At 40.4% G+C, this 23024-nt stretch overlaps 1 protein-coding gene across 5 annotated transcripts in view; it reads left to right on the top strand.

The window, feature by feature from the left end:
• The window catches only part of LOC105204318 (deaminated glutathione amidase), a 42507-nt gene extending 25129 nt beyond the window's left edge, over positions 1–17378 (top strand). For 2 of the 5 annotated variants that reach the window (XM_026141127.2, XM_039453905.1), the window contains 4 exons: positions 15555–15710; positions 16112–16315; positions 16661–16873; positions 16955–17378. In XM_026141127.2, coding sequence (XP_025996912.1) covers positions 15555–15710; positions 16112–16315; positions 16661–16873; positions 16955–17110 — 729 coding nt within the window. In that variant the 3' untranslated portion in view covers positions 17111–17378. Of the gene's footprint in view, positions 1–15554; positions 15711–16111; positions 16316–16660; positions 16874–16931 lie in introns of all 5 variants that reach the window. The other 3 variants (XM_039453904.1, XM_026141128.2, XM_026141130.2) reach the window with 3 other exon arrangements.
• The last annotated feature ends 5646 nt before the right edge of the window (positions 17379–23024 follow it).

Here is a 23024-nt window from a genome sequence, read left to right as displayed (position 1 = left end):
AGAATAGATCTGAAAGCCCTTGAGACCTTTAAGTAAATTGAGTATAATCCATTAGTAATCCTTGAGGAGGTTTAGTACATTAAATAAGCGGTGTATGCCGGGTATATATATTCCTCAAAAAAATAAATTTAAGAGAGTTGTGGCGCCTGAACTTTGTCTGCCGGCGGCGTTTTTATTAATATCTACGCACGAATTAAGTCCCAGAACATGTGGAAGAAACCTTTGAATACCTTTCCTCGCTAACGTCTAACCGAAAATAATAAGAATGGTCTATGTATATTAATATTGTAATTATTAAACAATAAATAAAATTAAAATTAATTCATAATTTTTAATTGGATTCTACTATTCCCAATCAGCAATGTTCTTTTAAATATTTAAAATACACAACAATAAATATTTAAAAAATATTGTTTGCTGATGCGATTTTTAATACTAAAAAATTTTATATAAATTTAATAAAAAAAAGTCAAATTTTACAAATCTTTATCATAATAATTAATAAACATTCTCAAAATATTTACCATAATATTTATCATAATAATTAATAAACATTTTTAAAATATTTATCATAATATTTATCATAATAATTAATAAACGTGTTCAAAACATTTACCATAATATTTATCATAAATATTTTTAAAACGTTTATGATAAATATATATGATCAGTCCAATCTACGGCCATAAAAACATTTATTAAATGTTTATGATAAATGTTTATAAAATATTAAAATAAATATTATAAATATTTAGTAAATGTTTTATAAATATTTTGTGCTATTTGGGATATCTATGCAATCGCCCGCGACGTCCGCTGTGTGGCATTCATCAGGGACCCCAATCTCTTCATGTGATGTATTGAAACATTAAAACGCAGTGCCTTCTACCAACGCGGCGCAAACTACTTATACTATATATATTATAGATATAGTCTATATAGTCTATACAGTCTATACATATAGGCTATACAGTCTAATATAATTATTAAATACAAATGTTCTTTATAGCTGAACTGAGCTGAACTAATACAATCAGTCATTCAGCTCAGTTCAACTATAAAGAACAATTGTATTTAATAATTATATTAGACTGTAATAATATTAATATTATGTATTTTAAATAATATTGAATATATGTGTAGAAAATAAGATACATTTCATTAGAAGTTTACAGGAATTTTATTGTCTATATATAAACATACATACATACATACATACATACATACATATATATATATATATATACATATATACGTATATATATATATATATATACGTATATATATATATATATATATACGCTGAGAATATTAAAAACATTAAAATATGTTATATACACATATAATCTATTAATACATATATAAATATGTAAATACCTGGCAGATATGATGTTGGTATGGCTATTCGAGATAGTTGTTTAGACAATTTATATTTGTCTTTGAAATGAGCACTACATACCATTTTTTCTTTGTTAAAAGGTATATTCAATAAATTACTATTCCCACATACAGTTAACTCAATGCAACGACTTACATTTGTTGGAAAGTAATACATTTTTTCTTGATTACAAACAGTACATTCTGATACTACACATTTCTTCTTTTGGGCCATGTTTATTAAACAATAACATATTATTAGTAAATATTAATTCAACTTGATTATGCTAATGAACTGCGTAAAACTGCGTAACAAAACGAAACTGGAAACTGTTGAAACCGACTACGACCAAATGTGATGATATGTCCAAACCCAACCAAAAAGTACGCCATCTACCAACGCGGCGCTAAGTTATTAACGTATCAATTATTTTCCTCTCAGTTTGGAGTCCCTGGCACTCATCCTACAGCATTCGCTCTAGCGTCTCCCATGAAATTATTGTGTTGGCTGTTGTTCTTAGCTTGTATTAGCACTCGCATTGTACACTTTCTCGTATAGAATTGAGTATATTTCTGACAAGGAGAATAACAACTACCAACCGAGTTTTTTAATGAGCTTTGGTGTGGTGGTAGATTAGGAAAATATAAGATTACGCCTCCAATATTAGCCGTAGATACGCAGCCGTTTTCGAGAATGTGAGGGTTGAAATTAGGTGAGTACGTTATCTACCTTAAAAAAATAATAAAATCGCGGTAATTGCGTTAAAATTGATTTGCGATCAAATAAATAAATAAAAACGAGCGACACGGAGAACGTAATAACAGAAAGGGAGTTCCCTATAAATCCGCTCGACTTCAGTCTCTTAAATATGGACGGAGACGGATTAAACGATACGACACAACAAACCGGCGCCACCACGGCAAATTCTCCCGCCGGATCGTCATTCAATTTATCAAATAATACGGTAGATAACGAAACGCAAAACTTACCAGGTGCAAGTCGGTGCAACAATGAATCTGAACAAAATAGAAGGGCGAGTTACATGCCAGGCGCGGATAATTTCCTTTTACACGAGTTGTTACGCGAAATAAGGGAACTTCGGGTATCTTTCACGGGAACCGTACCCGAAGCCCGCGGTATCCCACCTTCCTAGGTGTCCCTACACGAACCAAGAAACAAGGAGTTTCTATAATCACGCCCGCGAGCTTTCTTATGGTCGATCCATGTACGATATCAGGAATCAAAGAGGATCAACGGTTAATTTCTTAACGTTAAAAGAAATTAACTCGAAATATGATCCCAGATATAGACGGAACTTCCCAAGATCGCGTAAAAGAATTTATAAACGCTAGCTCATATGCTATTAAAAATATTCACCCAGAAGAGCACTCACTGCTTGAAGCCATGATCTGCACAAAATTTAAAGGAAAGGTCATGACGGATTTCCAAACACGGGATATAAGAAGTTACGAACAATTAAAAAGAGAGCTAGAAAACGAATATTTAAGCAAACAAAGCAGAGCGCATTTGCAAATTGAATTTAATTCACTAAAACAAAAAAGTGGAGAAAGCGCGCAAGATTTCGGACGTCGAGTAGATAAATTGGCAATGGATCTGTACGAATCAATAGAAGAGGGCAAGGAGCACACTCAAGAATAACAACGAGCCATTTTAGAAAGCATTAGAGAACAGGTCCTCCATAATTATCAAACCGGATTGCACGAGGAAATCAAGCTCCTCGTACGCGCACAGCGATATCTGACGCTGGCTGAAGCGATAACCGGCGCAACGGCCGAGGAAAAAGTTAAAGACCCAGGCAATCGCAATCCGAATTTATCCAAGGAATAGATCAGAGTTCCAAAAACCGATCCCCTCATATAGAACACCGCAATGCAAAAAATGCGGGAAAACCGGGCTCTACGGACAAAACTGCCGTAGTAGCCGATATGTAAACCGCTTCTCGCTACCGAAGCCGGAAAGTCGCTCCCACATAAACTCTTTTGAAAAATATTGCAATCATTGCAAGAAGAAGGGGCACACCCGCAAGGAATGTTAGTGGCTAAACAATCAAAGAGGCACCGCAACGAAAGAAACAAAAACTCGGGCGCACAAAGCAGCGAAGAAGAAGAGAAAAAAGAGACAAATAAGACAACGTCGTGCAACGCCGCCGCGTATCGAATGTCACACATGCGACACGCGTCAAGGGAAGATACCGGGCTGGATATGATATCACTGCCTGTATGAGAGGCCCAAAGAAATCAAATTGCTTTCTTGTTTGACACAGGAGCAACAATCTCGATTATAAAATTGAAGACATTAAAAGATGAGACTATAATAGATGAAAAAATAAAACTAACTGGGATAACAGGCAATTCAATTACTACACTTGGGAAAACGTATCTACATATACATGTACAAGATGGAAAAATAAGTCACCTGGTATACGTAATTAAAGATAACGAACCTCTAGAGTACGATGGAATACTCGGGGCCGACTTTGTCAAGAAAAATAATATGACATGCGATTATGGATCAAGAAAAGTGACCATTGGCAAAACAAGCTTCAACTTATTTCCATATCGAAGGATAATACTAAAACCACGAAGTGAAACTATCGTACAAGTATCAACGAATCAAAATAAAATCGGTATAATCAAACCAGAAGAATTAAAAGCGGGAGTCTATATCGAACGCTGCTTGGTAGAACTAAATGAGTTCACGTGCCCCGCGAGTATATTAAATACTACGGAAGAGGAAATAGATATCCAAGCACCACAGGTAAAAATCGAGGAATTAATACGTGAAGATACTTTTGAAAAATCAATAAATAAAATCGAGAAGGGAAACGCACCAAAAATTTCAAGAAAAGAGCAAATAAATAACCTCTTGAGAATAAGCTATTTAAATGAAGAGAAAAAAACTCTCTTAAATATTTGCAAAGAATTTAGCAATATTTTTCACTTAGAAGAAGAACGGCTAACATGCATCTCAAAGGTTTCGCACGAAATAAAAACACGCGCGGACACAACAAGTGTAAATGTCAGACCGTATCGATTACCCGAAAAACGTAAAATCGAGGTAAATAAGCAAATAAAAAACATGCTAGACCAAGAAATAATACAGCCGAGCACGAGTCAATGGAATGCGCCATTACTCGTAGTCCCAAAAAAATTAGATGCGTCAGGCAAACCAAAATTACGCATCGTAGTCGACTTTCGAAAATTAAACGATTTAACAATTGGAGATTCGTTTCCAATACTTAATATCACTGACATTTTGGACCAGCTAGGCAATGCAAAATATTTCTCAACACTAGATTTGGCGTCGGGATGTCATCAAATCCCAATGTCCGAAAATGATAAACAAAAAACAGCATTCTCAACGGCGCACGGACATTACGAATTTAATCGAATGCCGTTCGGATTGAAGAATGCGCCTGCAACCTTCCAACGCCTAATGAATAGTATTTTAACGGGATTACAAGGGCTAAAATGTCTGGTATATCTCGATGACATCATAATATACGGTTCGAGTTTAGAAGAACATAATAAACGATTAATTGAAGGATTTAAATGACTACGGAAGAGTAATCTAAAATTACAACCTAACAAATGTGAATTTTTAAGAAAAGAAGTAATATACTTGGGACACATTATAACAGAAAAGGGGATCTCACCAGATCCGTCCAAACTCGAAGCTGTAAGCAAATTTCCGACTCCTTGTCGAGTAAAGGAAATTCAAGCTTTTATAGGATTAGCAGGATATTACAGAAAATTTATAGAAAATTTTTCAAAGATCGCCAAACCGCTTACAAAATTGACGAAAAAAGGGGAAAAATTTGAGTGGACGAACGATCAACAGAATGCATTTGATGCATTAAAAAATAAATTGATAACGGCGCCCGTACTAAAGTATCCAGATTTCAACGCGGAGTTTATCGTCACGACGGACGCATCAGATTACGCCGTTGGAGCCGTACTCTCGCAAGGTATCATAGGCCAGGATCAGCCGATCGCATATACAAGCCGAGTGTTAACAAAAGCCGAACAGAACTATAATACGATCGAAAAGGAACTATTGGCTATAGTCTGGGCTGTTAAACATTTTCGGCCATATGTATACGGTACAAAATTTAAAATTATCACGGATCACAAGTCACTGATATGACTATTCAATGTAAACGATCCGGGTTCACGATTAATCAGATGGCGACTTTAATTAGAAGAATACGATTACGAAATAATTCACAAGGCTGGTAAAATAAATAAGAATGCCGATGTCTTGAATCGAAATCCGATCCGAGCGGACGAGCATATAAACACGATAAGAGATAACGACGACGAAGAAGGAGAAGATGAAGAAGATGAAAAAAAACAAATAAATTACTCCGAAGATGAAAAAGAGAAAATATTATATGAATATCATATTCAATAAATATTATATGAATGCCCCCCTCGGAGGACATCAGGGAGTAAAAAGAACTCTTGAGCGAATTAAATTAAAACATCAATGGCACGGAATGAAAAAATATATAGAGACATATATCGCAAAATGCGAATATTGCCAAAAAAATAAATTAAGGCAAAAAACTAAAATGCCGTTAGTAATAACGGATACAGCTAAGAAGCCATTCGAGAAATGTGCGTTGGATATAGTAGGACCATTAACGGTCACTACATCCGGGCATAAATACGCACTAACATTTCAAGACAACTTAACAAAATTCAGCAAGGCAATTGCACTAATAAACCAAGAGGCAAATACCATAGCAAAAGAGTTTGTAACAAAAATCGTGCTGGAACACGGAATATCCGAAAAAGTCCTAACAGACCAGGGTACAAATTTTACAAGTGAAATTTTTAAGAACACGTGTAAACTTTTAAAAATCGAGAAAATTCAGACGACCGCTTATCACCCAGAAACGAATGAAGCATTAGAGCAATCGCACAGAAACTTAGAGTATCTAAGACATTATATTAATAAAGATCAAACAAATTGGGACGAGTGGTTACCGTACGCAATGTGCACATACAATACCATGCCCCACACAGCTACAGGCTTCACGCCATTTGAATTATTATATGGATACCAGGCAACCATGCCTACGGCGTTAACAAAACCGCCGAAACAAGGATATACATACGACGATTATGCGACAAGAAATACGAGAACGAATAAAAGCCACAAATCAAGTGGCAAGGGAGAAATTAAACGACAAAAAACAAAAAGCAAAGCTTCAATTCGACAAGAAAACCAATGAAGAAAATTTTCGAGTAGGAGACCAAGTACTATTATTTGACGAAACATTACGAAGAGGAAGATCGAAAAAACTCGACTCTTAATGGACAGGGCCGTACACTGTGATCAAAAGACATAGTGACGTAAACTATACGATAAAAAAGGGCCGAAAAGAAATACGCGTACACGCAAACAGACTGAAATTATTCATCGAAAATTAACAAACACGAGCAATGAAAAAATAAATATAATTATGTATACGCGTAATGAGCGCAAACAAATAGTAAGAATATAATAAAATAATAATAAAAAAACAATAACAAATAAAAATATAAATATACAAATAATAGATAATAATAGAATAAATAAGAATAAAATAAAATAAACAAAAACTCACCAATATACGAGAATAATCCAATGACTCCAAATAAAATCCAAAACGAGATGAAAGTCAAAAGTCACTTAACTACGTTAACACTAAAAATATGAAACTACCATACAAAAAAAAACCACGCAACCACAAAAATGTTACTGTTCCCCCTCTTCGGGAAGCTCCGCAGCAAACTCCGGATCACCGAAGAAGGGATCGAGGGCAGCGATATCTTCCCATTTGTCATCGGAGAGAATAAACAAATCAAGCTCATCAAAGGCTCATCCAGGGCCTCATCGAAGACCTCGTCCATCGCGACGATCTCCTCATCCACAGCTAGTCCTTTCAGTTCCATCTCCTCCGGAACCTTCTTTCGGAATTTCAGCACTAAAATGAAGCTCTAAAAGCTCCGGATCGATCTCATAAAGATCCTCAAAATCGCCGGTGGCCGCTGACTCGGCAACCTCTTCAGGAGCAGGCGGCACTAAGAATTACATTTTTTTTTTGCAAACAGTCTGACGACCAAATAAAGACTAAAAAAAAAAATTAACGAGCAAGGGCAGCAAGAGTTAGCAAAGTCAAAAGACACCAGGTATAGAAACAAATGACATCGGAAGATACGAAGAGGAGGAAAGAGAAAAACGAAATATAGCGAAACAAAAAAAAACTCACCATCCTCCCCAAAAAATGCGCGAAATCGACGCTCAAAATCAACGTCATCAATAAAATCCATTACCAGGACCGGACCGGGATCCTCGAAATCAAAGTCATCCTCAAGGAGGAGAGGACATATGCCCTCATGCTTCCAAAATGGGAAAATTGGCGAATAAAAATACATAATTAAATACGTAATTACACTACCGACAATCGAGGAAAGACTGACGATTGGACAAAAAAAGATCAAAAACGACATAGTCCAAACCGAGAATAAAATCTTGCTGAATAAAATATGATTATCAAGAGAGATGATAACATAAAATAAACCCTGATGCTTACAGATGTTGCATTGCGTGGACCAACGTCGTGAGAACGAAACTAAAGACCGCACCATCAGAAGAAGTAAAAGAATCAATGAGCAATGAGCCGTACAAAGTGGAAGAATTTACTCACCACCAGAAATATATTATGAAAAATTAGGAGAATTACACCCATTAGAATCAACATAGAAAATAGTTATAGAAATAAATTTTACTACACTAATAAAACGACAAGAGCAATTACACGATTACATGCAAAAAACTAAAAACATGTGCCAACTACTTGCATTCGCGCACAAAGAAACATGCGACAACTTCTACGAAATAACAAAAAGAGATTTCGAAGAAGTAAATAAAAAGATGGAAAAAATAAAATTAATGTATCAACCATCACGGATAGAAAGAAGAGGTATTATTGATGGAATAGGAACCATCGCGAAATCACTATTTGGTACAATGGACGCAAACGACGAAAAACTAATTAATGAACAATTAACTTTATTATAAAATGAACAACAGACGATACAGCACGCAACGAAAAACCAAATTAGGATATTACAAGAAACAATAGCTCACATAGATAAAACCGAGGAAACAATACAAAAAAACGAAGACCTCCTCGGGAATGTGACGAAAAACTTAAGACAACAACTAAAATCCAATGACAGACAAAACAACATACACGAACACTTTTTAGTAAGTAACGCGATATTAGGGAATTTAAAGCGTGACACAAAAGACATAGCAGATTATTTAGTATTAATAAAACAAGGAATACTACACCCACAATTGACGCCAGTAACAAGTATAATGGATAGTTTAAAAGAAGCAAACTTGCAATTACCGGAAGGACTTTATTTCCCATTTCGAATTAACATAAATAAATGGTTTGAAATCGAAAAAATAACCACAATAAACGCATATTATAATAACGGTAGAATATTTACAATATTAAAATTTTTGTTAATCTCACACACGGAATATAGCATACTTAACGTAATTGCATTACCTATACCAAGAAACGAAAACCAACATGCTATCATTAAAATAAAAAACTCGGTAATAGCAATTAGCACAGAAAAACGCTCATACATTACACTCTTGCAAAACAACTTAACTACGTGTAAAAATATAGATAGAAAATACTTATGCGAAGAAAACCCAGATAACAAAATGCCTGCATAGTGAGTGCACGATGCGCGCACGTGTGCGTAATAATCGTCGCAGTGTGCCTGCACAGCACCATGCAGATATGTCCGCATTTGAGGCTCATATCGCCCGCACGTGTGAATGCCGCACGCATGCGGGCGACATGAATCTGATATGAGTGCACCAATTGAGATTCATATCGTCTACACACGTGAGTGCCACACGCGTGCGAGCGATAGGAATTTTATTTTATTGTTAAATTATAAAATAATAAATAAAAATATTAAAATTATACACAGGGTTATCTTAAAAAACGTACACTAATTATATATATATTTTTTATTATTGTTATTATGGTATATAACAAATATTATTATTATTATTATTATTAACGTGATATAACAAACTTCATCGCTATTAGCGCGACTTACAAGTATACGTTTCTTCCGAATATCTGACTGGTGAATCGGATATCTTCGTAGTCAAACGTTAAGTTAGGTTAGATATCCTAACCTAAATAATCGTCAACTTTAATGCTTGATATCTCGATTCGCGGGTCAGTCCGACACTTTTTTCTGCCAGATTCGTTCATTTCGTGCGAAAACGCGTTGAATGAACCTAAAAATCGGAGGTGGTGGGAGTAATATTTTAACATTTACCCGAACATACAATAATAAACATGTATCTACATACTTCCAAATGATTTAATTATCCCTCCATCATTCTTCTTTTTCTTAATTGGTACGGACTCGTTCAACCTTCCACTCTGCAATATAGTTGACTTAACGAATTATAATAGGATTGCATGAGCAAAATCCTAGCACAATCAGTGTATGTATGTACTGTACACGCAGTCAACCGGCGAATGGAATTTTTTTTTCACAGTCACTGCGGTGCGTTCAGAATAAACGTGCGCGCAAGTTTAAACTTAGAAACTGGATTGTAATATTGCCTTACAATAAAATGGGATAAAATTTAAAAGTTAAAAAAGGAAGCACAATTTTGTAAATTACATAATACGTAATATTTTTAAATTTATAATTAAAATTGAAAATACTTAAAATAGATAAACAAATAGATAAATAATTTAATATATTAAATAAAAAATTATATGTATTATGTGTATATAATATAAAACTATATTATATATAAATTATGTATGTTATATATAAATTTTATATTGAAAATTATTTAAAAATTATAGTAAAAAAGAAACTGTATTTGTCCTATAATTTCTGATTAATTAGCAATAAAAATTACAAAAAAATCATATATAAAATGTTTCTTATGATACTAAAATATATATTTTTTATATATTGTTATATTAATAAGAACATTATATAAAATTGTAAAATGCACAACGATTTAATATTTTGGTCATTTTTTACTCCGTCACGTTGTGCAGGCAAAGTGATTGCGTTGGTGCATGCACGTGTGAGGGTGATATAAATTCTCACCATGAAAAATACACCATGATAAATATACAATCATACACAACGATAGAATATATAAAATATTCTTTTCGATCACTCATATATCTTCTCACGCATGACTTCATAATGCCACCTTCCATGCACGCACACGTGCCGCTATCACATTGATAGGGCAATATGACTGCGATGTTGCACGCATACGTGATATCACGCTGTGAGGGTGACGTGAGCCGTCACAAATTGTTATCTGGGAACTTCTCAATAAAACGTATAAACACAAATCCAACATGCGAGAGAGAAGTATACGTGGAAAATAAAATGCAAAGCGACAATTGCGAAATAAAATACATAACTTCCAATAACACAATTTGGATACCACTAGGTAATCCGCATTCATGGTTATACTCAACAACAAGAAAACAATCAATAATCATTCAATGTAAAGACCACGGGAAAATAAAGAAAACGATTGAAAATACAGGTAAAATCACATTAAAAAATAATTGCAAATTAATAACACACGAGGTAACACTACAATCACCTAAAATATTAAACGAGACAAAAATTGAGGCATACATGCCAGATTACAATATTTCATTACCAAAAGAAATAATACAAGAAAAAATGAATTTGTCTCAAATAAAAATAGAAAGAATAGTGCAAGACCATCCAAAATTAAAAAATTTAGAAACAGAATTAGAAAAACTAAATGAGGGTCGTGACACTCCGTATTTTCAATCGAAAAACTTTATTTACCCTATGGCAACAAGCGGCGTTATGTCGATAATCGTAGCAGTTGCAATATAGATAATACTATATACTGTCAAAAGGAAACGGAGCAAAAAGAGAGAAACGTTAGAATACGAAGACAAACATTATAATACATTACCAAGATCAATTTTAAAACGCACACAAAGCACGCGTTTCTAGATACCTAACAAATTAAAATATTAAACCGATCTAATATATTTTTCGTGTCATAAATAATTGTAAAAAACTACGTGCCTCCGTTTTCTTTCCCGGTGAGGGAGGGTTGTGAAAAACAAAAAACTCTTTTTCCTTGTTTTTCTTTCTCGGCGGGAAAGAGTGTTGTAGCCTAAGCAAACACCAGTGCATAGTAACAAAAAGCGATTTTTTTGCTATGCATATATTCGCTAAACGTGAAAGCAACGGATCGTCTTTTGAGACTTCCTCTCGAAAGACGTGCAGAAAACGCGAGAGCTACGGAAAGCGCGGATCGTCTTTCGAAAGACGTGCCGAAAACGCGACAACGACGGAAGACAAGATAGTCTTTCGCCGGATGTCGCACCGCCGCCGATTCAGCATGCAGCCGACCTGCATTTTAGCGTCAGCAATATTGGAGGATAAAAAGGGCCTCCGAATCGGGAAACGGCGGAGAATAATTCGAACAACCGCCAGAGCAACATCACAGCCGTGCGTAACTCATACGTCGAGCCGTGAAGCGATAAGAAGATAACGCGCACCGCAGCCCGTCGTAACAGGGCATCTAAGTGTAAGCAACCACTGTATAAGAAGTATCGAGAATAAATCTACATTATATTGCGACAAAAAAGGTGTTTCTTGATTGGTAATCCGTCCGAGCTGCTGCCATCCCGTGAGTTCTAACTCTTTGGGCAAAAGCAAATCCCGAAATACCTACCGACGTGCCTGGATCACCACCGGGCACAAATTTAAAGATTCAATCGTAGCATTTCGTTAGTCGCGCGACAAACGCACTGAACTCACAACCCAAAGATCATGCGTTCGAGCCCCGGCACTGTTCTTTTTTTTTTTTTTTTTATTAGAAGTATAAATAAGTTTCCGCCGTTTCACAAAAAATGGCGCCACTAGTATGTTATGGTTGAAATTGTCTGTTGTAAAACGTTATATCGTAAGGTTGGACATCTGGCAACAACATAACCTTAAAATATTAGCGATTTTGTATCAGCATCATATACCTTTTTTCGTGCGAAAATGTCGAATTTTAAGCCGAATAAAAGTCATTTGCGGGAGCTTTTGATTTACTTCTTTAATTTGAAGAAATCTGCAGCCGAGGCGCATCGATTGCTTGTAGAAGCATATGGTGAGGCTGCCTTAAGTGAGAGAAGTTGCCGTGAGTGGTTTCACAAGTTTAAGAACGGTGAATTTGACGTCGAAGACAAAGAACGTAGCGGAAGGCCGAAAGTGTACGAAGACGCGGAATTGGAAACATTATTAGATGAAGATTCGTGCCAAACGCAAGAAGCACTTGCGCTTACATTAGGAGTGACTCAACCAGCAATTTCACATCGCTTAAAATCATTGGGAATGATTCAAAAACAAGGAAACTGAGTTCCATATGAACTGAAGCCGAGAAACGTTGAACGCCGATTTTTCACATGTGAAGTGCTGCTTGCCAGGCATAAACGAAAGGGTTTTTTGCATCGTATATTCACTGGTGATGAAAAATGGATCCACTAGGATAACCCAAAGAAGAAGAAATCATGGGGACCACCTGGCCATGCTTCAACATCGACAGCCAAGCCGAACATTCATGGAAAAAAGCTCATGTTGTGTATTTGGTGGGATCAGCTCGTTGTTGTGTATTATGAGTTGCTCAAACCGAATGAAACCATTACTGGGGCTCTCTACCGAACACAATTAATGAGATTGAGCCGAGTACTCAAGGAAAAACGTGCCCACTACTACTCCAGACACGACAAAGTTATTCTTCTGCATGATAATGCTTGTCCACATGTTGCGGCGCCGGTCAAAACCTACCTGGAAACACTCAATTGGGAAGTTCTACCCCATCCGCCGTATTCACCAGACATTGCTCCTTCTGATTACTACCTGTTTCGATCGATGGCGCATAGCCTGTCTGAGCAACACTTCACATCATATGAAGATACAAAAAATTGGGTCGATTTGTGGATAGCTTCAAAAGATGAAGCATTCTTCCGACGGGGTATCCGTATGCTGCCAGAAAGATGGGAAAAAGTAGTGACTAGCGATGGACAATACTTCGAATAAAACATTAGTTACCGTTCTTTCAACAATAAATGCCCAATTTTTGATAAAAGACGACGGAAACTTATTTATACTCCTAATATGATGCACACAGTACCACGGGACTGTATGCGTTTTTCTAGACGTTTTAGAGTCAACATTTAAAGGATGTCTGTAGACGTCTATGCAAAGTCGATTTGCAGTCAACTTTGAAAGTCTGACTTGGATGAGTTGACTTACAGACGATATATGGACGATTGTATTTTTAGGGAATGTAGAGACTCAGCGGAAAATTTAGTAACGTCGCCCGACCTTAGTTTGCTAAATGCTAGTTTGCTAAATGAATAATTATGGATGAGTTAAATTAGTATATTATTGTACGCGAATATTCTACTTTGGCTCTTTATTGCCACTACTTTATTAAAAAATTATGATATTGCAATGTTTCCGGAATAGTACTGGCATATGCCATGCGATGTTGCAGGCATATTGTTAATTTATGTTTCTGCAATGTTGTAACATTACGCCCCTCCATCGTGCCGCCACTTAAGACCGACCAACTGTCCGACGCACCGATACCGAGCACGTGCGTACGCTCGGCAAAACTATAGCACGACCACGTGATACCACGCGCGACCGACACGCCACGCGCCTCGTTCGGTAAGCGTTCCTACTCCGGCCGGCCCGGCCGCGCGCGCTGATTGGAGCGTCCAGCCGCGCGGAATCATATATAAGTCGGCGGTGGGCAACCGAACGAGAGATCTCCCAGACCATCCGATCTCACCGGATTCTTTCCTACGCTGGGCATACTCGAGCATCTCCCTGAGTACCCGTACCCCAATTTCCGCCTCCATACGACGGGGAATCTCGCCATCCCAGAGGCTGGGTATGCTCGGCCCCATCTGATCCGCTCAGCCGCGCGACGGGCATTCTCGTCGCGCGGCCAATCTGGACCAATCCGCCGGACGACGAGCATTCTCGTGCGTCCGGCCAATCCGATCCGCTCAGCCGTGCGGTGGGCATTCTCGCCGCACGGCCTATCCGTTCCATTCAGCCGGACGACGGGCATTCTCGTCGTCCAGCCAATTCGACCCGTCCGTTCCGTGCGTCTCCGGGCATTCTCGGGGACCGATTCCGCCGACACCGTTCCCGTGTCCGGCACACCGTACCTCACGGGGTGTTCACCCCGCGAGATGAGGCCACTCAGGTCATCACCATCGTCGACCCTCGCACAGCGCGGAACCATCCGTCGCGCCGCGAGCCGTCGATACCATGACCGCTAACGGTCGACCGCGCGGGCCAATCATGGCCTATTTCACGGCACTCAGAGTTCGCTGCAGCGCGGCAACTCTAAGCACTAATTCCGCACGTCCAGCGCGTAATCCGAATCCGTTTGTTCGTTGCCCGAGTGATATTGTTTAACCGAGCATTCCGATTATTAACTCCGAGCGCATAGTGCATAATACCAGTCCGTCCGTTTCTTTAGTTATCCGAATCCGTTCATTTGTTCAAATATTAAGTTATGCCGCAAATTATATTTTGTCCGGCCCGACCAATCATCGTTCTTTTACTTTGCGCGGGTCCGATTATCGTTTAACCGAGCACTCCGGTGCCTTAGTATTACTTGTGTATTTCAACTATATCTGATAAATATATTGTTACGTTTGTATCATTATACTCAACACGGAGTTCTCATTACTACCGAAAAACCCTGGCATCCGGCGAGCACATCCAAGCAACCGATCACGATATCCCAACGCACCGAAAGATATCCCGATACTCCCGCCGCACCGGAAAAGTACCAGCGTTACAATGTCTCCGTAATATTGCATTGCAATCTGCAACATTACAACGTTGCTGCAATGTTGCTGGAATTTTCTGTGCTGTATGGGTTATCAAGAAAATATTTTTTATTAAATATAACAATAAATTGAGTAATCACTTTCTTAGTAGTAGATTCGATATTTTTCTGTATTACATGACGATAACATCTCTCTTCTAATCTCTATAATATTTTGCAGATAGCATTCTTTCCTGAAGCTTGCGATTTTTTGGCAGATAACAAAAAGGATATTGTCACTATGGCTGAACCTTTAACTGGACAAACAGTGGCATTTTATAAAGAGATTGCAATCAAAAATAATATTTGGTTATCCTTAGGTGGAATTCATGAAACTGTAAATACTTTAAATGTTTTGCATCAATTTACACCCATTAAAAAAATTTTGATGAAATTTCAATGAGTATAAAGTGAATAAATTTTAATTATATATCGCTGAAAAAAATTTTTTTCTGTTTGATGAAAAACAGATGATATTTTAATGAAAATTCGATAAAAATATAATAAATTTTAATAAAAAATATTAATATTTAAGAAAAAGTAAAAAAATGTTCTTAAAGTTGTAATCAATTTTTGATGAAATCATTGGCTCATCAAAATAATCCAAAATAAATATAAAATTTAACAAAATGTCATCAAAACACTAAAATTTCATTGAAATTTGTTTACTTGGACTCAAATCTACAAAAGATAAAAGATTATTTTTTTAATGATCCATAAATATGTTCATCATTTCAGTCAAACAATATAGAAAAGATTTACAATACGCATATATTGATAAATAATGAAGGACAACTAATAGCCGCCTACAGAAAAGTACACTTGTTCGACATGGATAACAGAGATACCGGAGTACGTTTGATGGAATCGGACTATGTGCTTAAAGGGACCGAAATCGTGTCACCTGTGCCCACACCAATCGGCAAGCTCGCGCTGAGCATTGTATCTTTGATTAAAACAAATTTTGATTTGTCATTTTTATACAGTGTTTGACAGAAGATAATGTAAGGAATGATTCTAAATAATAAAAAATAAGATAAAAATTAAAAAATTGGCATTAAAACTCGTTGTTTAATTATAAATATTTAAATATATTTAAAGTATATTTTTAAAGTGAATATTTAAACATTTATAACTAAAAAAACGAAATGTTAATCATAATTTTATTATTCTTTATTTTTGTCTTATTTTATTCAAAATCACTCTTTTTTCCGATCTGTTGTCAAACATTGTATAAATTATAAATATAAATAAATTATAAATATAACAACTTAACAATGAATATAGTGTTATGATATGCGGTTTCCTGAGTTATCGTTAACTTTGCGGAACATGGGTGCGCAGATTCTCACATATCCATCAGCATTCACGTATCAAACTGGCGCTGCACACTGGGAAGTGTTGCTGCGAGCGCGAGCAATAGAAAATCAGTGTTATGTCGTGGCCGCGGCGCAAACCGGCGCACATAATAAGAAAAGAGTGAGTTGGGGTCATGCTATGGTAAATAATTTGTTTATATATTTATTTAACCAATAAATTTATACATTTCTCAAATTAGAATCGAAATTTATTTATTTTCAGATTGTGGATCCTTGGGGCGTCGTCATAGCGCAATGTGGGGAAAAAACAGGAATAGCTGTGGCGGAAATTGATCTGGTGCTATTGGAAAAAATCAGGAAAAATATGCCGAGCGAAGAACACCGCCGCACTGATTTGTACTCTAAAATGGAATATTAAAAGTAACCAAAGAATTTACTAACAATAAAATCCGCTTGAACCAACATAAATTAACTTCAGAAAATACTTTATTTTTCCAAGTTTTAGAAATTAAAAAAAAAATAGAAAAGTAAACCAAGATTAAAATTAATATACATTGGATTATTAATTGAAAATTAGTGTATAGTGCATGGATTTAAGTAAATAAATAATCATAATTGTAAACTATTTTAAAATGAACTTATATAACAACTAAGAAAACATTAAAGGTCAAAAAAATAAGGTGTAACTTTTTTTACGATAAATTTTCTTTCCTTTTAGTCATATAACACACTGAACGTTTCGATTTACTTAGTCTTCCACAGAAGTATTAATAATGTTAAAATAAATAGAGCACGCACATTCGAGTAAATATAAGTGTATATAGATAAAGTGTTCACGCATTATCACTTAAGCAGTTCTTGTACAGAAGTCAAGCAACGTTGGTAATGATTCTTGGATGGATGACCGCTTGGAAATTTCCGAAAAATATAAGTATATATAGTGATTGCCAAAATAAAAGTTAAACATTAAAAATGACTAAAATTACAAAAAGTATAAATTACTAATTTACGGAATTTAAGCAATAACAAATTGAAATGTAAAAAGAGATGCATGACTGAATCTTCTTGTCCCATAAGGATTTGGGTTCAAATTGATAAAAATTGTTAAGTGAAATTATCAAATATAGATAAAGTAAAGAAATATGCGCATACATATGAATATGCACTGGGAAGGGATTTATGACCGCTACTGTATTTCTTGCAACCATAATAAATACTCATAGTATTTCCTCGTATAGGATAAGTTACGCGCATTATATGAAAAGATAGAAAAGATAGAGTAAAAGATTGCATGGGGAAGGCATTAATGACCAATCAAACATCTTGTAGCGTGTCTAGAGGGGGTGCCTCGGCCCCCTCCAACCTTCCTTGTTTTAATTGACCGGGAAAGGGGTCTCCATCATAAGAAACCGTCTTGTCGTGCCGTTGGGGCTTATGCGTGATATAAAAGACAGCACGCAACTAAGCGTTTCTACCAGCCTACGCATAGTGCTCCCGATGTCCTCCTGGCATCTGGCCACCCACCATGACCCCTGTCTCCTTTGCTCTCAACCTGATACGAGATGTTCGATTGGTCTGTTACCATGTGTCAGACCGTATGTGAGACTCAAACATAAAACATCATTTGCGATATTTATATTTATAGTTATTCAAATGTGCATTCTAATTTATTTTAACTGCAACATTATTAATACTGCTAAGAAAAATTAAATAAATTGAAATATTCGATATATTGTATGATTAAACAATAAAATGTACTATAAAAAATGATCTATATTTATTTGTTTTTAATTTTTCTTTGATTACTTTGCAAATATAAGCTATTTACTTCTCACATAGCACGTAATATTTCTGTAATATCACAGAAATATTGCAATATCACAAAAATATTACATATTACTGTGAAATATCACAGAAATATTACTGTGATATCTCACAGTGATAATGACATTGAAATATTCCAGTGATTTCACAGGAATATCACAGAGATATTACTGTAATATTACACAGTACTAATAACATTAAAATATTTCAGTGATATCATTGCAATATATTGTTGCAATATTTAATCCTAAAAAATAAGGTAATGTCAAATGACGTTTCTATTATGTCTTATTAATGCAACGTCACTATCTCTTTGATTAATTTTGATATTTTTAGTATCCATAATATTCTTGGTAATTTCAGTATCCTATAGAAGAAATCAACTTACAAATAAAATAATAATGTTTTTTGTCCTTTTGTGGAAGGAAAGTGAAAGTTAAGAAAAAGAATTAATTAACTTTATTATTAGTTTAGATATTTACTTACAAGAAGAGGACCAGGTGAGTCACCCTGGGATTTTGATCCCAATTTTTTTAGTTATTCTGGAAACAAAAAAAAAGTTTACTCCCAGCGTTTCATCGAATAGGCCTTAGTTTCGAAATAATAAATTTGTGAAAATTGGCCATACCGCGGCGCGCCATATGAGCTTTCCCGGTAACTGTTCTCGCAACCATTTTTTTTGTTTACGGAGAGGAAATGCGTTACCGCATACCCCAGACCCCGGGGGAGGCCTGGTGGTTATGTGGGGCTCTCCCTCGCCGGCGAGGGCCTACCCACTAAAACCTCTCCGGGTGTCCTGCCCTGGTCCATGACTGGGGGACTCCGGGAACGCTTGCAGCATACTTCCGGAGCCCCCCGGACCCGGTCGGCCTGGGCCGACTCGGCGCGCCAGGTGCGTCCTAACCATGGACGCACCCGGCTGGGCTTCAGGGCCTAGTCTGCCCTAGGTCGGGGGAGGGGGACACCATTCCCCTCCGCCTCTTCCCCTGGTGTTTTGGGGGTAAATCCCGGGATGTCCAGCCCACGCCGTAACCCCGGGCCTCTTCGCGCCGCGTTGACGGCGGCGCGGCCTTTCTTTTTACCCTGGGGGAGAGAGAGAAAATCTTTCTTTCTCCCCACGCTCCGGCGAGGCAGTGGGGGGAGCGACTTTGCATTATGTCGCAGGGTCGCTCCCCCCGGACCGTCAGGTCGGGTCTGCCTCGCCGGGCTCGCTAGTGTGAAGCCCCCTCCTTCCGCGGCTGTATGTTCCGAACGCGGGGCCGGCAGCCGCAGGGGAGGAGGGGGGATCGCCTTCTCTTCACGTTGCTGCTGTCACTTCCCTCCTCCTCAATTGTGGGAAGGGAGGGGGCGACAGCAGCTAATCTTCTGTCCCCCCGCCGCCTTTTAACGGACGGGCCACGAGGGCCCGGGGGGCGGGGGCAGGCCTTTTTCTTCTTCGGGGCGGCCGAGGAGGGAGCCAAGGTTGATCATGGCCCCCGTCCCCGCCGCCCCTATCATCGTTGTTTACGCCGGGGGGCATGCGTCCCCCCGGCCTTCTTTTCCTTGCTGTTTCGGCCTCCTCCTTCTGCCGCATTATTTGCTCGCAGAAGGAGACCGCGACCATGCTCTCTCCCTGCTGACCATCTGGCTAATGATGGCCAGAGAGAGGTCGTCGCCAATTTCTTCTCTAAGGACTCCGCGCAGCTCCTCCCACGCTGGACAGTCTTCCAGCGTGTGCTGCGCGGAGTCCCTGTCGGCGTCACAGTGATGACACTGCGTCGTCGGGTCCTTCCTTATCCTGCACCTGCACAGGTACTCACCGAAGCAGCCATGCCCGGTGAGCACCTGTGTTGTCCGGTAGGACAAGCCGCCCCAAGGGCGGCCCACCCATTCGTCCAAGTAGGGTAGGACGGCCTCCAAGATCTGGAATCTTGCCGCCGGTGGATCGTTAGCGAGGCTCTCTCGCCAAGCTCTCATGGCCCGGAGGCGTGCCCTCTCCCGTAGTAGCGCGGCGACCCTGGGAGTAACCACTCCCCCCTGCAGGCGGACGGCCTTCGCTCTGGCGTATGACCAGGCTAGAGCGTCGGCCGTGAATTCCGCCGGGGGAAATCTTGCCAGTACCATGGTCGCCGCGCTAGGGGCGGTGCGGTACGCGCGCACTATCCTTCGCGCCAACCGCCGCTGCACTGCGTGCAGCACGTCTCGCATGCGGCGGCTGGCCAGCGCTTCGCGGAACTAGACAGGGGCTCCATACAGAGCCCCAGCCATGGCCGCGTAGGCGTACGCGCGCCTTGCACCGACTCCCGGACCTTGGAGGTTGGGCATCAACCCCAGAAGGGCGTTCTTCATATTGCCCAATCGCTGGGCCAATTTGTCAAAATGCTCGACGAAGGCCCAGCGACCGTCCAATAGCAACCCCAGGTATTTAAAGGTTGCCCCCACTTGAACACGGGTGTTGTCTACCCGGACGAAGGCCTCGGGCGGTACCTCGGAGAAGCCATCGTGGAAAAAGATGGCTTCCGTCTTCTCTGGGGCCACCCAGAGAACCCAAACTTTTGATGGAGCCGACGACACAAACCACTGCCCAGTTGCCCATAGCAACTGCTTTTCCCCAGGAGGCTCCCCTGGCTACCACGAACGTATCGTCCGCGTATCCGACGACGTGGCAACCAGGGGGGAGGGCCACACGGAGCACTTTGTTGTATGTGGCGTTCCATAGCAGGGGGCCCAGCACGGACCCCTGCAGAACGCCACATGACATGTCCCTCCGCTGCTGGAGTCCGGTTTTGTCCCGGAACTCCAGCAGCCTGTCCCGGAAGTAATCCCGAACGATGGCAACGAGGTAGGGCGGCAAGCGAAGATGCTCGCTGAGCGCCGCCACTACCTCGCCCCATGGGATACTATTGAAGGCGTTGGCGATATCCAAGGATATCGTCAACGCCACCTCCCCGTCCCCCGTGATGGACTCCGAGAGGGACCGAATCTGTCTTATCGCATCGACAGTCGATCTCGCCTCTCGGAATCCATATTGTCCGGGGGACAAATCGGGACCAATCCGGGACATATGCCGGATGATGCGGTTGGCGATAATACGCTCTTACCCGCATCATCCAGCATATAGAGGGGCTTATACGCGGAGGGACTCTCCGCTGGCTTGCCCTCCTTTTTAAGGAGGACAAGCCGGGCCCTCTTCCACCTTCTGGGGAAAGTTCGTTCACGGAGGCACTTCGTGTACAGGCCACAAAGTGCCTCCTCGATGTACAGTGACGACCGAGCCCAGACCTTAGCGTGTATTCTGTCTGGCCCGGGCGCCTTGGCTTTCTTCCCTTGTATGCGGGCGAAAGCCGCGACCATTTCGTGTCTGGACACCTCCAGTTCCTCGGATCATCCTAAGGGAGGGCCGGTCTTCTCCGGCATGTCCCTCCCCCTGGTGGGGAATAACTTGTTTACCACCTCTTCGAGGGACTGGGGGTCCAGCTTCTTTGAGACTGGGGACGCCCATGGGCGGAGCCTTTTCATCACAATTTTGTAAGGCCTTCCCCATGGGTCGCGGTCCAGCTCAGAGAGCAGCTCGTCCCAGGCCGCGGCTTTCGCCCGCGCTATGGCGGTCCTCAGGGCCTTCCTGGTTTCCCTGAGGACCGTTGCGGCGCTGTTCAGCGCATCCTCCATGCCCCGCCGCTTGGCGCGCGTGTGTGCCCGCCTCACGGTAACCCGCCTCAGTTCGGCGAGCTCCGCGGACCACCAATAGGTGGCACGACGCGCCATTGGTTTGCTGCGGGGCATGGAAGCTTCGCAAGCGCGCGACATCGTCTCGCATAGGCGCTCCGCCTCCTCCTCGGCTCCGAGGTCAGTTCCTCCCTCCGGCCAAGTGGGGGCGAGGAGACTGACCTCGAGGGCTTCGGGGTCGAGTTTCTTCAGAACCCATCGCTTTTCGGCTCGTTTGCGGCGGCGTTGCTCACGCACCTCCGCGAGGGGGGAGGGAGACCAGCTCCATTGAGATAAGTCTGTAATCAGACAGCTCTTCCAAGGAGCCGACCTCCACTGTCCATCCTTTGACCCTGTTAAGGGCCCCGGGGGAGGCCCATGTCACATCGACAATGGACTCTCCCCCGGCCCCCACGTAGGTGCTGACCTGGCCTCGGTTTAGGAGTACCAGGCCGAGCCCCGCCGCAAAGTCCCGGGCCAGGCGGCCTCTAGTGTCGGTGCGGGGGCAGCCCCAATCCACAGCGTGTGCATTGAGGTCTCCCCCCACAACGACTGGCCTGGGAGAGCGACTGAGAATGTCGCTCTCCATGCCATCCAAAGCCGCCTCGAACTCCCCCCTGCTCAAGCTATGGGGGAAGTAACAGCCCAGGACATCGATGGGTCCGTACTCGACCATTACGAAGCCCTCATCAGCCGACACCAGGAGCATCGGCGGAGCGCCTTCAACATGTTGGCTTATCATCGCCACCCTTCCCGAGGAGTCCCCGATCCAGTTGGGGTTGTCCTCGGGGATGCTGTACGGATCGGCGACGATGGCCAGCCTG

The sequence above is a fragment of the Solenopsis invicta genome, chromosome 9, assembly GCF_016802725.1.
Source record: "Solenopsis invicta isolate M01_SB chromosome 9, UNIL_Sinv_3.0, whole genome shotgun sequence".
Classification (NCBI taxonomy): Eukaryota; Metazoa; Arthropoda; class Insecta; order Hymenoptera; family Formicidae; genus Solenopsis; species Solenopsis invicta.
This window is presented reverse-complemented; position numbering and strand designations above follow the sequence as displayed.